Here is a 15,314-nt window from a genome sequence, read left to right as displayed (position 1 = left end):
TTCTTTAACAAATCCGAGGAGATTTTTGATTTTTTTTTCATTTTAATATTTAGTTTTTATTATCCCTCCTCTTGACCTTTCGGAGACCAGTAGGACCAAATGTTAAATTAATATTTGTAACGGCCTTATTAAAGAACAAAAAACCCTAATTCTAATTACTTACCACATGGTCTTGATTTAGTAAAACTTCTTCCAGTTCTTTCCAAAGAAAACATCTAATTTTGTATTTTTCAAACGTACTATAGCTGTATTCTAGTTATATATGTACATCGGTGACTTCATTATCATATGTAGCAGATAAAGTTAATTTATTCAAATCAAAAACTCATAACTTATGCAATAAGCTTAGGTTAAAGAAATCCGCTCAAAAACGTCGGATTACGCGTGTTTCCATTCACCCTCGTCTCGCACACCTCAATCGTCCAGAATACGCATTCGAACCGGCCGTCCGCCGATACGTCTGTTGTAATGACTCTGCATCGCCTGTTTCGCATCCACCGCACTTCGGAACCGGACCATCGCGTCCCCCGTAGTCCGCCCATCAGGCAGATAGCGCCGCTTAACATCCTCTATGGTGATATTGTACTCGCGGAAATAGACGACCAACTCTTCGTTTTTCGCCCGGAACGGCAGATTTCCTAAACAAAGGATGTTACCCTTGATTGGTTCCGATTGGCTATCCTGTTGCATGTCCGGTTCATGTTCATCTTGCATAGTGGATTCTGATTTTTCACTTTCTTGCTGATGCGTAGTTTGGGATTGTTGCAGCCCCTGTGATTCTCTCATTTGATGTTGCGGTTGAAGTTCCGTATGTTGTTCCTGCTGTGTGTTTTCATCGTGATTTTCGTCTTCATTATGTACTGATGATTCCTCCTCATGTTCTTCCCCTTCAGCTTCCTCGTCTTCAACGTCTTCATCTTGATTCTCTTTAGATTGTTGCAGATAGTCAGCACCGGGTTGTTTCACCGGTGGATCATCCTTTTCAGGGCCGTGCTGAACAGAAACGTTTCCCACATTTCTTGCATCCTGCTGATCCTGTTTGATAGGCTGTACGATTTCCTTTATGTCGACTGTTTGCTGATCGATACATTTTTCAACCTCTACCACTGGTTTTTCGTTCTCTTGCGGTTGATCCATGTTATCATCCAAAACTATTGCATCGTCTTCTTGCCTTTTATCGCCAAAAGTTTCATCCGGACATGTTCGATAGTTATTTTCCCGGAAGTTATTTTCATGGAAATTTCTATTGTCATTCATAAAGCGATTATCATTTCCTTCAAATCCTCCTTTACCATTATTACCAAAATTATTGCGACCAAGGTTGCTTCTAAAATCATTTCCATCAAAATTGTTACTGCCAAAATTAGTGTTTCCTTCTCGTTGATAATTTTGACCAGGTCCATTCTTGTTCATCCTTTGCATCTGATCCATAATTTGCTTTCGATTCAGATGTCTGATAAAAGCTTTCCTTTTACCGACTATTTCACCATGCTTGGAAAGCGCTTCTTCGGCTTCCTGGGGTGACTCGAACTCTACCAAGCACTCACCTATTGATCGACCATTCCTATTACGCACAATATGAACGTGTTTAGGACTGAATCCCTCCTGGTCGAAGAAATCGTAGATTTTGGATTCCTGTAACGCATACTCCAGATTGGTGATCAAGATGAAAGTTGTCTTATCATTGGCTCCAGCGATTTCGTCAGCATCATTGTTTCTATTTGTTTGCTGATTGAACCGATTGTTACCGTATTGACCGCCTTGGGCACTGGGCATTTGCTGCTGATGCTGATAACGATTGTTGCCCATTGAACCTTCTTGGTTGTTGCCCATTTGTTGATCAAACCGATTACCACCCATTGGCGGTCCTTGATTGAAATCCATTTGCTGATTAAAACGATTACCCATGGAGCCATGATTGTTATTACCCATCTGCTGCTGTTGATCGTAGCGATTATTACCAATCTGTTGTTGTTGATCATAACGATTGTTACTAATCTGCTGCTGTTGATCGTAGCGATTGTTACCCATCTGCTGCTGTTGATCATAGCGATTGTTATTCATCTGTTGCTGCTGATCGTAGCGATTGTTACTCATCTGCTGCTGCTGTTGATCGTAGCGATTGTTACCCATCTGCTGCTGGTCGTAACGATTATTGTGACCCATGGGGCCCATTTGCTGCTGACCAAACCGATTACTGTCAATAAGCGGAGGAGGACCTTGGGGATTAAAACGTGGTTGTGAGTGCTGTGAACCAAAACTGTCGCGACTATTATCAGCAAAAAAGTTACCCTGATCCATCCCAAACTGCTGATTCGACGCGTCTTGGCGCCGACGTGGATCTCGATTCATATCTCCACCGAATCCAAGATTCAGCTGAGATATTTGTTGAGCCTGTTGTTGCTGCTGCTGTTGTTGTTGTAAATTTGGAGGCTGTTGTTGTTGTTGCTGCTGCTGCTGTTGATTAAAGTTCAGGTTGACCATACCCCTGGGATCACGGTTTAACGGTGGGCCAGACTGTTTAGCTTGTTCTGGTTCCCAACTTTCTTCTTGAATTTTGTCGTCAAACTGTTGATTTGGCAACGGTCCTCTGTTAACCGGTGCTTGTTGGTATTCGTTATTCTTAGTTCCTGGCAGACCAGATGGCATGTTAGGCGGAGGCGATCCAAACACGTATTCAGGCTCATCCTGTGGAGTTGGCTCATTAATGTTGATCTGCAACCTATCTTCATCATCTTCTTCATCTTCTGCTAAATCCATTTGATCATCATCCGACTTTTGCTTCTTGGAATCTTTAGTAGATTCATTCGAATCTTGAATAGAATCATCCAGCTCCACAGTCACCGGCTCCGGTTCTTGTGGAGCTTCATATTCATTCTTGGCCGCATCATACTCAATATCCGAACACTGCTTCACGAACACTCGCTTGTTTCGGACGTAGTGCTTATGCGTTGCATTACACGCTCTCCGGGCATCCTGCAGTCGATGAAATTTGACGTACCCATCCAACTGTTTCGGATTCTTGTAGTTCTTTATGATAAGGACCTCCACAACCGAGAAGTCCGAAAAGATTCTCATCAAATCCACCTCCGACGTCATAGAAGGTAAATTCCATACCACAACTGATCCTTGCTTGCCTTCTTGATCTTCATCGCCAATTTCAATCACATCTTCTTCCTTTTGCTCAAACCGATCCGCATTAACTTCTCTCCAGTTGTTCGGAACATCATCATAGCCCGGGCGGTACGAGTCAACAGCTTCATCGAACTCTTGATCCGTAATCGGTTCAATTTTAACCACCGAATTTTTCAATCTCATGCCATCTCGCGAGAGCGCATATCGCTTGCCGTCCTTTCGCATGAATCTGATTAGAGCCACTCCAGTTCGCCTGCCGTTCTTATCGTTGATCATCTTTATTCCATTGCTTGAGATCGTCTGTCCATGGAAGAACCTTCGTACCTCTCCATATCCAGTAACATTCTGCAAATGGGATATTTTTACGGATTGCCCCTCGATGTCATCATACCTGCCTGATCTCTCTTCCATACTCTGATTTCGCTTATTCAACCCTCCATCAGTGCTGTAACCGTCGCCAGATCTATTGTTGCCGCCATCCCTACGTGGCGGGAAATCGAATCTACCTTTATTATTATTATTATTATTTCCAGCAACAGTCGTGCTTTCTCCGTCAGAGAAATGCCCTCCTTGTCTGTTTCCACCCATGTTCGTCGAATCTTGGAAGATTTTCGAGTCCCGCTGGGTTTGTAACTGCTGTAGCTTACTTAACTGCTCATTGCTTAGCGGCTTCGATGACTGGAACGATCCGTAGTTTACAGCTGGCATTAAGTTCATCCGGTAACTCAGAATCGGATTCTGTACAAAAGTCTTTTGTTCCGGTTCTGTACGTTCTTCCACTTCATCTCCGGCTGCTTTTGAGCTTTGCAAAGGACTTGGAATCGATGGCTGAACGACTGGCTTCTCCGATCCAGAATTAGCCAAATTCAACAAATTCTTATGAATTGGCGTATCCCAAGGACTAGTGAAACTCGTCGGTTGTAGTGCGGTTGGCGTTAGTTTTGGGCTCGGAATCTTAACAACTTCCTCAGAACTCGGCTTGCTGTCTCCACGATCAGTAAACCTAGATCCTCTCTGCTTAGAGTTCTTATCCGACGATGCTTTTTGATCCCTTTCCCGGCTTTTATCTCTCGTTCGATCATCGCGTCTATCGCGGGATCGTGATCGACGCCTGCGATCACGGCGATCGCGGCTGCGGCTTCTGCTTCTTCTATCACGACTACGGCTGCGATCTCTTCCACGTCGTCTGCTACCCCGATCGCGACTTCTAGATCGATCCCTAGACGAACGGCGTCTATCCCGTTCACGGGAACTCGACCGGCTCCTACGACTGTTCCTTTCTCCAGATTCCTTCTTCAGTGATGAGGAGTTTGATGCCGGCACATTCATTGATCCTGCCGCCTTTTCCGCCTCGCCAACCTTCTTCAACTGTTCGGAAAGCTGAGTGAAGGCTGCATTTGTAGACGCCCCTGCATTATATGATTGGGCGTTGAGCGCCGAAAATAACCCAGCCGCCGGAGCATTAGGTTGAAACATTCCACCACCCAAATATCCTAGACCAGGAATCTCCGAATAGATGGCCTGATTTTTCTGTTGGTTAAGGTTCTGCGCCAAAAATCCCGATAGACTTATAACCGGCGGCTGGGGTTGTTGTGCAACTGTTACAGCCGGCATTGCAGCTTTCGGGATAATCGGAGGCTGCTGCGGGATGGCGGGAGCACTCTGGGCAGATAGCTGCATAAAGGACACCGTTGTGCGTCGGGCCTCCTCGATGACCTTCTGCATTTCAGCACGAGAGGATAGAAGTAGCGTGACCTGCACTTCCTTTATTTTACCTCCATTCATCATCATTGCTTGACGGGCGTCTTCGTCGGTGCTGTTTGTTGAGGAAAAAGGGCAAAAATATTTTTTTTAGTTTCTAAAACTGAAGAACATTACATTGCAGACCTCTTTTGTATACATGGTATACGACTGTTTTCTTTGTACGGTAGTGACACACTTCTTGGTGCTAGCGTGTTGATGCTCCGCAACTAGCTAAATTCGACCAGAAATTTAACTTTTTTTCACATTCAAAGGAGCAAACCCGTAAATGTATTCGATAGTTATGACCAAAACACTTTTCCAAGGTAATTGTAGAAGCATATAAAAAAGCGCCTTAATTTTTTCAACTGCGTGATTAGTCAGGTGGTTAATAAGAACAATATTTCAGTTTTTTAGTAAAATGTTTTCACTTTCCATAAGACGAGTTCGTACTATCCCATTCAATTCCACCACTTGGTTGTAACTTAACCCTATCCTTCCCATGGTAGCTGTAGAGCTCCATCAAATTTTGCACCTTAATTTTAACATTTATCGAATTATTTCAACAACAAAAAGCAGTATTTGGCACAACTTTTTGGTTCAATCAAAGTTAATTGCCTATTTCCGGGGATTAAACCACCCGACTTGGACGTTAATTTGCAATGTTATGAAAACTCATATGTGAATATGTACGTTATGTGGAAGATATTGATTTGGAAAATGTATTGGAGGTAACCATTTTCCCTTCGATGGGACTCGAACCCATGACCCTACAGTACGCTAGACTGGTGCTTTAACCAACTAAGCTACGAAGGACCTCCGTCGGCCTTCGCAACCTAGAGGCAACTTTTTGGTTTCATTAGACTGCAAATATAATCAATTTTGAGTAAAAATAGTGAAACTATTGAAAACAATCAAGTAACTATTGATTTACAATCAAAAACTTTTTTTTTGTTTTCCACTAATTTTAGCTATGCCAAATAACTTTTGTTCTAGCATTTTTTCCATAGATGATTCCTTCCTATTGAAATCTTTGAAAAAAGTCGTGGAAAGTATTTCTACCTCAACAGTAGATAAGTCCGACTTCAGTGTCGCGTACTTGACTCGTCAGTCGATAAATCTAGTCAAGTACAAGACACTGTTGGCCTTACTGTTGAGGTCCAAATACGTATCTGTTAAAGTTACATTCAAGTGGTGGAATTAAATGGTATAGTAGGAAATTGGCTTATGGCAGGTGAGTTAGCCCAGATCTTTATGAAACAATTTGTTCCGGTTTTTAGATCAAACATTTCGTTATTAGCTCACAACATTCTACCTACTGAATCGTCATTTCTAGTCGTTCATTCAATCATCATCTGATTCATTTATCACTCATGCACTTTCGTTGAGCTTACTTGAACGAAAAGAAAGTAAAACATGTTCAACTTTAGGCAAGTCAATTGACTTGTCATAAAACGAGTTAGGGGCAGGGTAAATGGGTGAGGGTGAATGAAAATCTGAATTTTCCACCAAAAAAATCTTTTCATCTGTATTTCTTGTTCAAAAAATCTGTATCGATATCTGAATGGAACTGTTATTGTCGCTTAATTGGGTTTTAACGGCTATCTATTAATCAATAGGAAAAATCATGAAGTATGTTGTATGATGAAGTATATCCTATAACAGAACGACGCTTTCATCAACCCAGCAATTGAGATTTGGCCTGTGAAATGTAGTAAAGTTCAACCTTTGGGAAGAAAATCGATTATTCTTATTTTTTTGTGCTGATGTGCTACTGTGCTACTCGGAAGTGTTTTTGTTGCCATTTGCTTACTTTTTTTTATTCGTATATTTATTTGGTAGGCACTCTGTGTTCTTAACCGCTACTGTGCCGTGATTTACTATGCTGCCGCATAAATGTCACATGTTACAAACGAGAAAAATGAGAAAAACGCATTTGAAGTTTCAAAATGCATTCATCCTATTATCGCAAAATTTCGCTTTATTATTGAGTTTATCGCATGAAAAAATAGGGTTTCTTACCCCATTCCCGGCCTAACATGCATACGACTACATTATTTAATTGATATTTGTCCAGAGGTGAGCCAGCCTAGGGCTGCAAGCCTCTTTAATAAAGAAATAAAAAAATGATATTTATGACAGGAAGAAACTTTTCCTGAATTTCGTGGGCCGTGTAATACTGCAAAAGGGTTCACTTCTGCTTAAAAATAGCTTTTCTTGGTAAACATCGTTTGAAAAAGCTTTCATTTGATATAAATTAACGATGTGTAGCACTCATTTCAGTCATAGCGATTGCATATCCGGCCCACTTCCAAACCAGTTCCCGGCCTAAGCAAAATTTCGCTTAATCTCTCAACATCTTACTCTCATTCTCGGGACGGTAGAAAAGGCGACGTAAGCGAAAATATGCACGTTCAACGCCGACGGTATTATGGTATTATTTATAATTATTTTTATTTGGTTGAAAAGATATATTCACTCATCCAAATTACTTCCAAACGCTTAAAAACTATATTTTTGAACTTTTCGAAATCGAGAGAATTATAAATAACATGATAGCGTCAACGTATTAGATAGTTTTCCTATAAACGATGAAGTATTATTTTCATACTAAAAAAGACTCCTGGCCTTCTGGCAGCACGGTTGCGACTAGAAGTTCTTATGGCGAGGTGAATTTTTGTTCGGTTTGAGGATACATTTTTAAATGTATTCTAATATGTTTATATTAGTTCTAGTCAAACGAACAAATAGAAAAGATTAAAGTGCGTGAGTTTAGAATTATTGTGTGGTGATTAACAGCTTCAAGCAATGATTGTATCGAGAACTGTGACGATTTTCAGGTAGGTGTTTATATGAAAATTTCGTTTTGTAAAAGTGGAAAGATTCACTCCGGCTCAGTGATGAAGCAATGGAGAGCGAATGTTCGGAATCTATATTTTTATTTTCTATAATTGGACCAATTAGGAGTTAAATGAATGGTTGAAAAATATTGAGTAATGTGCGAAATAAATGGAAGACTTTTTTAAAATTATCAATCATAAGCAGGGAATCATTATTCGAGCAACGCCTAACAATATACCCATTGTCGTCAACAGAGTTTGTTACTGACAAACGCACCTACACTCAAAACAGCATTGTGGTAAAAATTACCATATTGATAGTTCAATTTAAATGCACAGTACCAATTGATTTGTGCAGACTACATACCGCGTTCATTTCATACATAATCTGTAGTGGATTTTACCATGGCAACAAATGTACAAACAAATGTCAAAATTACCATGAAACATGGTTGTTTAAACTGAATTAAACTGAATTTAAACTGAGGTTAAAAAAATAACAATTTGTTGCATTTAAAATAATAATTGTGCGGTAAATTCAACTGCACTTCGCAGTAGTTTTTTGTAATGGAAATTTTTCGTTTGTCTCTATTTTTGGTATTATAAATATACACAATGATTAAATTACAAATAATGTTTTATTTTTTCTTTACGAATTGCAATTATTACACAACAAGTTACATAACGAGATTAATTAATAGTAGAAATGGTAAAGTTTTCTACGTGATACTAAAATCGTAAAATATCTGACGTTGCCATTCACATTGTAATATTCGACCACTTGGTCAACCACGGTAAACCTGGTGTTCGCTATGTTGATTGTTTTAACACAGGTGCGTTTTATGAAACTGGGTCCCAATTTTCCTTTTCGTTCCATCCGAGATTGTTGTTCAAAAAGTCAAAGTTACTTGTGTAGAAAGAATATGAGAAGGTATTCACGAGAGATGTTGTTTGGATGCAAACACGGGAGAATTACCGGTCCTCGGATCTCGTGGCTACATTTTTTTTCTCGTCACCGAAAAAACTTCCTTCACGGCCGCATCGTCAATGGCCGCTGAGATGATCACAAAATCCATCATTACGCCATGTTCTATAGAAAAGTACATATGAATTCAATACAATTCATTGCAACAACAAAAATCATACCGGTAAAAATAAAATAAATTGATGAATCCACCGAACATTTCCCAGAGCTCCGGATTTTTGTCACGGGCTGAAAAAAGAAACGAAGTTTGAGGATAAATTTTGTCTGAAACATGGCTATACAAACCATTAATTTGCTCTGCATCCATACTACAATTTGATTGCCTTTTGTTGCACACATTTTACATTATATGATATAAATAATTAAAGAACTAAAATTTGCTAGCACAGAGTGAATAAAATTGCGTGCTTTTGAAAAAAAATATCAAGTTGACAGGAGTAGCAGTTTTTTTTACTATGGGCATAGTAAAATATGTCATGACAACATAGTGAATTTAACAACAATGTTGTTATTAATAAGATCTATCAATTTATTTCAACAATACACATAATTGTTATTTTTACTACACGACCATGGTTAAAATTACTTCGCTCTTAGTTTCAGTGTAGCGACAAACCTTTATCAGAACCCGAACACAATATGACAAGAATCATTTGCCTTGCATGCTCTAATATTTCCGAGAATACGATGCTAATTTTGTAATCATTGTTCGATTCTCGAATATTTCCATAAAAGCAGAAATACGAAATTTGCTCTAGAAATAATGAAAAATAACGGGATGAAAAGTTAGCAACAAGATTGTCTTCTTTTTTGTTGCTGACAAAATTTTTCGAATCTTTGTCATTATTATCTCCGACAAAAACAAAGCTTTGTCGTTGGTTCTCTTTTGTCGCTTGTTTCGCAAGCGCATTTCAGAAAAAATGATTCCCTGATCATAAGCCTACGGCTTCCAAAAAGTATAAATCCTTAGTTTTCTGTGCAGTGAGCCGGGAATCGGGTCCATAGGCCCAAGTAGTGATGTACCCTACTCATGGGCCGGACTCAAACATTGCCAAAAACAATTATTTTTTCCACATTTTTTTAATCAAAACCCGAATGTGACACTTATGCAGCGAAATTCACTGGCCAGGCGAAAAATGTACGCATATTTGTCACACCGTGAACTGGAAGATAGTTGTTGTAAATTTGTTTTTACATTTCGCGAGCAACGATTGTATTTCTTTGGTGCGATTTTTCGCTGTCGGTAGAAGTGGAACCGGAAATGGAATATCCAATACAGACAATCCAGAGGCGCGGAGTCGGAAGAAAAATTCAGGCGGGTGCTAAGCTGTCAAATTTTTGTTGCCACCAATCGAGCGAATGCCGACGGCACTAACACCAAGCCGTAGTCTATGAAAAATAAACACTGCAGTGAGTGAGAATGTTCTGAAACGCACAAAGTTTGGATAATGCAAGAAACAACTGTTTCTGCTCAGCACAGAGTTTCTTCTACCAACATAATTATTTATCTGCATATTTCGCGTAAGGAATAAAGTGAAAACACTACATATTTACGGATTTGGTGTATTTTTGTTCGTTGCGATCTTTAATTTAATATGTGCTTTCGACACCACTCTCTCTTGTAAAAACGGTAAACAATACAAATTTTTACAAATACCACCACAATTTATAATAGTATATGAGCATTTTGACATTGGAGTATAAATTTATGCGCCAAAAATGAAGGGTACTGTCATACTTGCCAAACTCCATATGAAAAAAAATCCGTTGTCCCCCTCTGGAAAAATTCCTCGGGTTCGATTTGAAAAATGACACAGGTGATCGTTTTCCGTTTGCAGAGCCGGCAAATGTTTCAATACCGGTCCCAGAGGTTGACCAACCGATTCTTAGCGGCAGTGGCATAGTTTTCTTGTCCGGGACAAGGATATGCACTACATCTTCAACGTCCAAAGGAATCACGATTGTCTTATCGAAATGATGGTGACAAAGTGCTACCAGGTGAAGCAGTTTTTCTGTGGATTTGCAAAAAAGTTCTCAATTATTTATAAGTTATGAACTTATTTTCTAGGTCCTACGGCTTCCACAGTGGGATTGCTTCAAGAGCATTATTTTCTCGTAAAGGCTGTTGGTCTTTAATGAGAGCTTTTCGCCGGTTGGCCCCTACATACGATCATTCCCATTGTCTGCGTGCATTCGGTCCGAGTCAGTAAATGGTCGCACAGCCAACGAAATCCTTAGCTGATTTTCAAAGTAATTATGAAGTACGCTGACCTGAAGACAATTATATTTTGGTTGGATAATTGTGGATCGCAAAATAAGAACTTTGGAGAACTTTGAATCGGGACATACGTTAATGGCCTGACGCTTTCCATGCGGTGTTTGATTCCAAAATGCACCATGACCGTGTCGTTAGTTATGAAAACTTCAAGTCTGTGGTTGGCAATGCAAAGAAAAATGTTGACGTACTTGATATGCAAGCAACTAACTTCTTCAAAGCTCACCGTTTTGGAGTATACGATAAACACCTACAAGCCACGCCCGTACGTGGATTCCATGCGAAAAGTGGTATTTGAAAAAGGCCGTAAACTTGAATGCACAAACAATATCAACAGTAAAGACCTTAAATACTGCAAGTTGCTTTACAAGAAGCAATTTAAGTTGGTTGTAAAGGATTCATCCTCTTTTGATACAAATGTACGTTGGCAAAATGCTCCTCTTCCCGTAATGCTGGGTAGACACCTTTACGTGGTGTGTTACGGGGTAAGATCTACCACGGTCACATTGCCAGCTACAGGCAAATCCTGACCCAACGAAAACCTTCCCCAATTTCCAATTCTGTAGTGCTTATGAAATTGTCGGTAAGTCATTAAGTAAATACTACACTAATCCTTCCTTCCAACTTCCTAGATGCTTCCCAACCGCAGATAGTAATACTCATGTCCCTGTAATGTTTTTCTTAGATTGGAATCAAGGATTTAACCCCCCTTGATTTCTGATAGCAGTCTGGAAAAGCATTTCAAAAATAACATGAGTATAATTAAAGTGTCCAATCTTCTAATGTTGTGCTAGCGCTTCTTTTATTTTCAGAATTGTCATCACATCTGTTACCGAGGAAAGAAGCTGACGTTACCATCTACTAATGATGATTTTCTTCTTCTTTTCTTATTTATAGAGAACGTAGTTATTCTGAGCACGACGTCAACCATCACTTGCCGAATGGAGCATTTCATAATTTTAAATAGCTTCGCTCCCAACGAAAAATTCATTAATATAATATTTGATTATTATTTATACTAACTGGAAGCGTTTGGTACGGGAGGTCCACGCTTTCTTCCTATCCCCTCGATTTCATGGTATGGATCGACTTTAAGGGTTTACAAATTCTGAAGTCGCTCAGTATCTAGAAATCATCTCTGCGGTACATACTGCGTAGTTGGCCTAGCCGTATGAAAAGAAAAATGACGGAATTTAGAAACCGTCATTTTCCAGGATGCTTTCAAGTATTGGCTGCGCAAGTATGAGATTAGATTAGATTAGAAATGTACGTTGGCAAAATGCTCCTCAAAGAATTGAAGAAAACTTCTCTAATGAAAGTGGTTCAACCTGTTGTTACCGAAGAGGAAAAATCGTTTTTCATTGATCTTCCGACGAAGCAAGAAGCTTCTGATTAATCTTTGTACTTGTTTCATACTTTGAATACATTTTATCGCCATAACATGTCACAATAATTATGAGTTTTACAAAAAAATTGGTTTGCTAAAGGGTTCCTTTTTATCACTTTTTACGGGCTATGAATGTTTTAATTATATGTCACAGTTTCATATCGCCTTCTAGCAAGAAACCGTTCACGTTATACTTGGAGAGGCTTTAGACAATATAATACCTCCCCTCTTTTTTCATGAACAACTGAAAGTAGGGAAAGACCTTGTATACTTACCAGTCACCCTTCTTAACTATCCACGTGGATTGTAGATGACCCTAAAAGCATGGTATATTTTATGGACGGTCCTCAGGACACATCACGTAGTGCTATGTGTCTTTTTGTGTGATTGTTCTATCTTTTTTTTTAGTGTGACAAGTATGCGTCCATTTGTTCGAATGTGACAAATTGACTCTAGATTTTTTTTCGAGTTTTCTAGAATAAAACCTCTGTTTTGACAAAATATTTCAAAAATACGTATCAAATTATGACGTTAGACGTCAAAACATCAAAAATGTAACATGTGACATTTATGCGTCCAACGGCAGTATGGAATTCTGCTGTACAGAATCCATACAGAATCTATTTTTAGATATCCACACTCAAAATAATTTTCACTTAAGAGTTATATGAAAACATATGCGGATATTTTCCATCTAGTTTCGTTTGTAGAAGTTAAATGATTTGTTAGTGATGGTACTCACTGCTCTCAATTCACTAAAAAATGTAATTAAATTTAAGTGAATTGAAATTTCAACAAACACATAGATTTTAAGTGAATTGGAATATTAGTTGGCGCAATACTCGTGTGAGTGATAATAATTCCCGTCCACTAGAGGCGGACGGGACCAAAAATAGAGTTAAGAAATATTTATTTCATACTCAAAGGCTTATTTTGTAAATTGCTCTCATGTTTCTGCACAATTTTTCATTAGCGATTGATGCAAAACCTGGACTTCGGTCTGAGTACCCCACTCATATATTTTTCATACATTCGTGACAAGTAGTATTCACTAGAAAAGAATATAGATATTGTTTTCTACGTTTTCATTTAAATTTCACTACACTTCTTTTTGGTATGCATATGACATGTGAGTAAGTTTTATTAGACACAAGTAAGGTCGTCATAAATGTAGATTTGTAAAGCCTACCTGATTTTTATAGTGGAAATTAAGTGACAATTATTTTGAGTGCATTATTCGTTATTGTTGTCGTTGCCAGTTCATCTTGTCGTGAGTCCATCGTGTCCATTTGTCCATCTCGTGTATCCAATGATCGTTGCATTGTTCGGTTGCCATTTAATTCGGGTAACATTGGAGGAATGCCTCCGATAAGAACAAGTTGTCGGTCGTCATCAGGCAGCCCTGGCGGTAAGGCGCGTACCCCAAAACGCAACCGTATGGGCTGCGGATCCGGCGGCTGACGAGGGTATGGTAAGACGAACGTGTAGCCAACTATGTACGGGACCCCCTTCATTTGCTTACTACCTACTACAAAACGAATAAAACGATCGAAAAGGTAAATTTATTACGTAAGTAAATTTACTCTATTTTGTAATTCAATATTGATTGGTTAATTAAATTAAACTTTTATTTTCACTTTTCAAAATGATTGCTTATTTCGGATGTTGGCATCCGAACATGGTCGATTGTCGGCACCCCATTTTCCAAGGGAGATATTAAGACAAATCAAAGTTAATTGACTAATTTCATGTTAAGGTCAAAGCCACAAATCGGCCATCTTGGAAACCACGTGCTTTTTCTAGTGATTTTTCAAGAGCACGAATTGAAAGAACCACAACGCCCATGGCGATAAAACATCCGTAGATCGTTTGCTAACTAATGCTAAACAATCGACTTTAATTTCAGCATTGCACAAAAATTATTACGCTAGATTTGAACTTTTGATAACAGGAGTAGAAAACCGTGTGGTGAATTCGAAATTCACCACACGGCTAGATTGTATAATCACCTTAATAGCCACGATGTGAGCAAAAACAACAGTTTTTGAAAACTTGATTAAAAACGTATAATTTCATTGGCATTCACATATTATATATTGATATTTTCAGCCATAACGCCCTCAGTTTATATTTTTCCGTTTTCAATGCGTTTTTAGGGTGCCGACAACTGACCACCTTTTTCTAAACGGCATAAAATCAACACTTATCAAAATTATTATTAACATGTTTTCATTAGATAGAATCAATCAAATTTCATCACCAGTTATTACCTTTGCCTATAGACTTCCATTGGTATGCAAATATCACCACTTTGTTCAATTGAATAAAAGTTATGAACCAAGAACGAAAGGGAGCCGACAACCGACCTCCTTCCCATTCATCTCGCCGAAACATGATTTACTGTTCCGTTTTTCATCTCAACATATATTCATCTCATTGCAAAACCAAGAAATAGAGTAACAATCTCGTCGCTTCTTTTTGCAAACATGCGTGTTTATTGCTGAAAAAAAATTACTAAATAAACAACAAATCAAATTCCTTTTCATCACTTTGTTTTTGATGGGAGGAACATGGAAGCTATGAGATGAAGTGCTGACAAGTTCCCTTATATGAAGATGAACGTTTCCTTTTTGCAACTACGAAGTTGATGCCTCTCTTCACTTTAATGGTAAAACCCATAACTGTCTGTCGAACCAATGCCGCCATACTCCGAAGATTGTTCATGAAGAAATTAACTCCCTAGTTGCATAAGTATAAGAAACGTAAAATAAGAAAACACTAAAAAATATTAAAGACATTTCACGGAAAATACAAATTTATAATATCTGTAGATACAGATCGTGATCCAAAAAATCTGTATATGTGTATATGTACACAGATTCTGTATTTGAAAACGAGTAAAATATCTGCATAAATACAGATTATTCTGTATTTTTGGCAACACTGGTTAGA

General features: G+C 38.7%; 1 protein-coding gene across 2 annotated transcripts in view; it reads right to left on the bottom strand.

Moving 5' to 3' along the window:
• Positions 1 to 219: 219 nt before the first annotated feature.
• Positions 220 to 15,314, bottom strand: part of LOC134210753 (uncharacterized) — an 88,748-nt gene continuing 73,653 nt past the window's right edge. Inside the window, exons 3-4 of one of the 2 annotated variants that reach the window (XM_062687001.1) lie at positions 2,292 to 4,951; positions 220 to 2,219 (exon numbers count right to left, since the gene is read on the bottom strand). In XM_062687001.1, the coding sequence (XP_062542985.1) occupies positions 415 to 2,219; positions 2,292 to 4,951 (4,465 nt within the window). In that variant the 3' untranslated portion in view covers positions 220 to 414. Of the gene's footprint in view, positions 4,952 to 15,314 lie in introns of both variants that reach the window. The other variant, XM_062687000.1, reaches the window with a different exon arrangement.

This window comes from Armigeres subalbatus, chromosome 2 (genome assembly GCF_024139115.2).
Source record: "Armigeres subalbatus isolate Guangzhou_Male chromosome 2, GZ_Asu_2, whole genome shotgun sequence".
Lineage (NCBI taxonomy): Eukaryota > Metazoa > Arthropoda > Insecta > Diptera > Culicidae > Armigeres > Armigeres subalbatus.
This window is presented reverse-complemented; position numbering and strand designations above follow the sequence as displayed.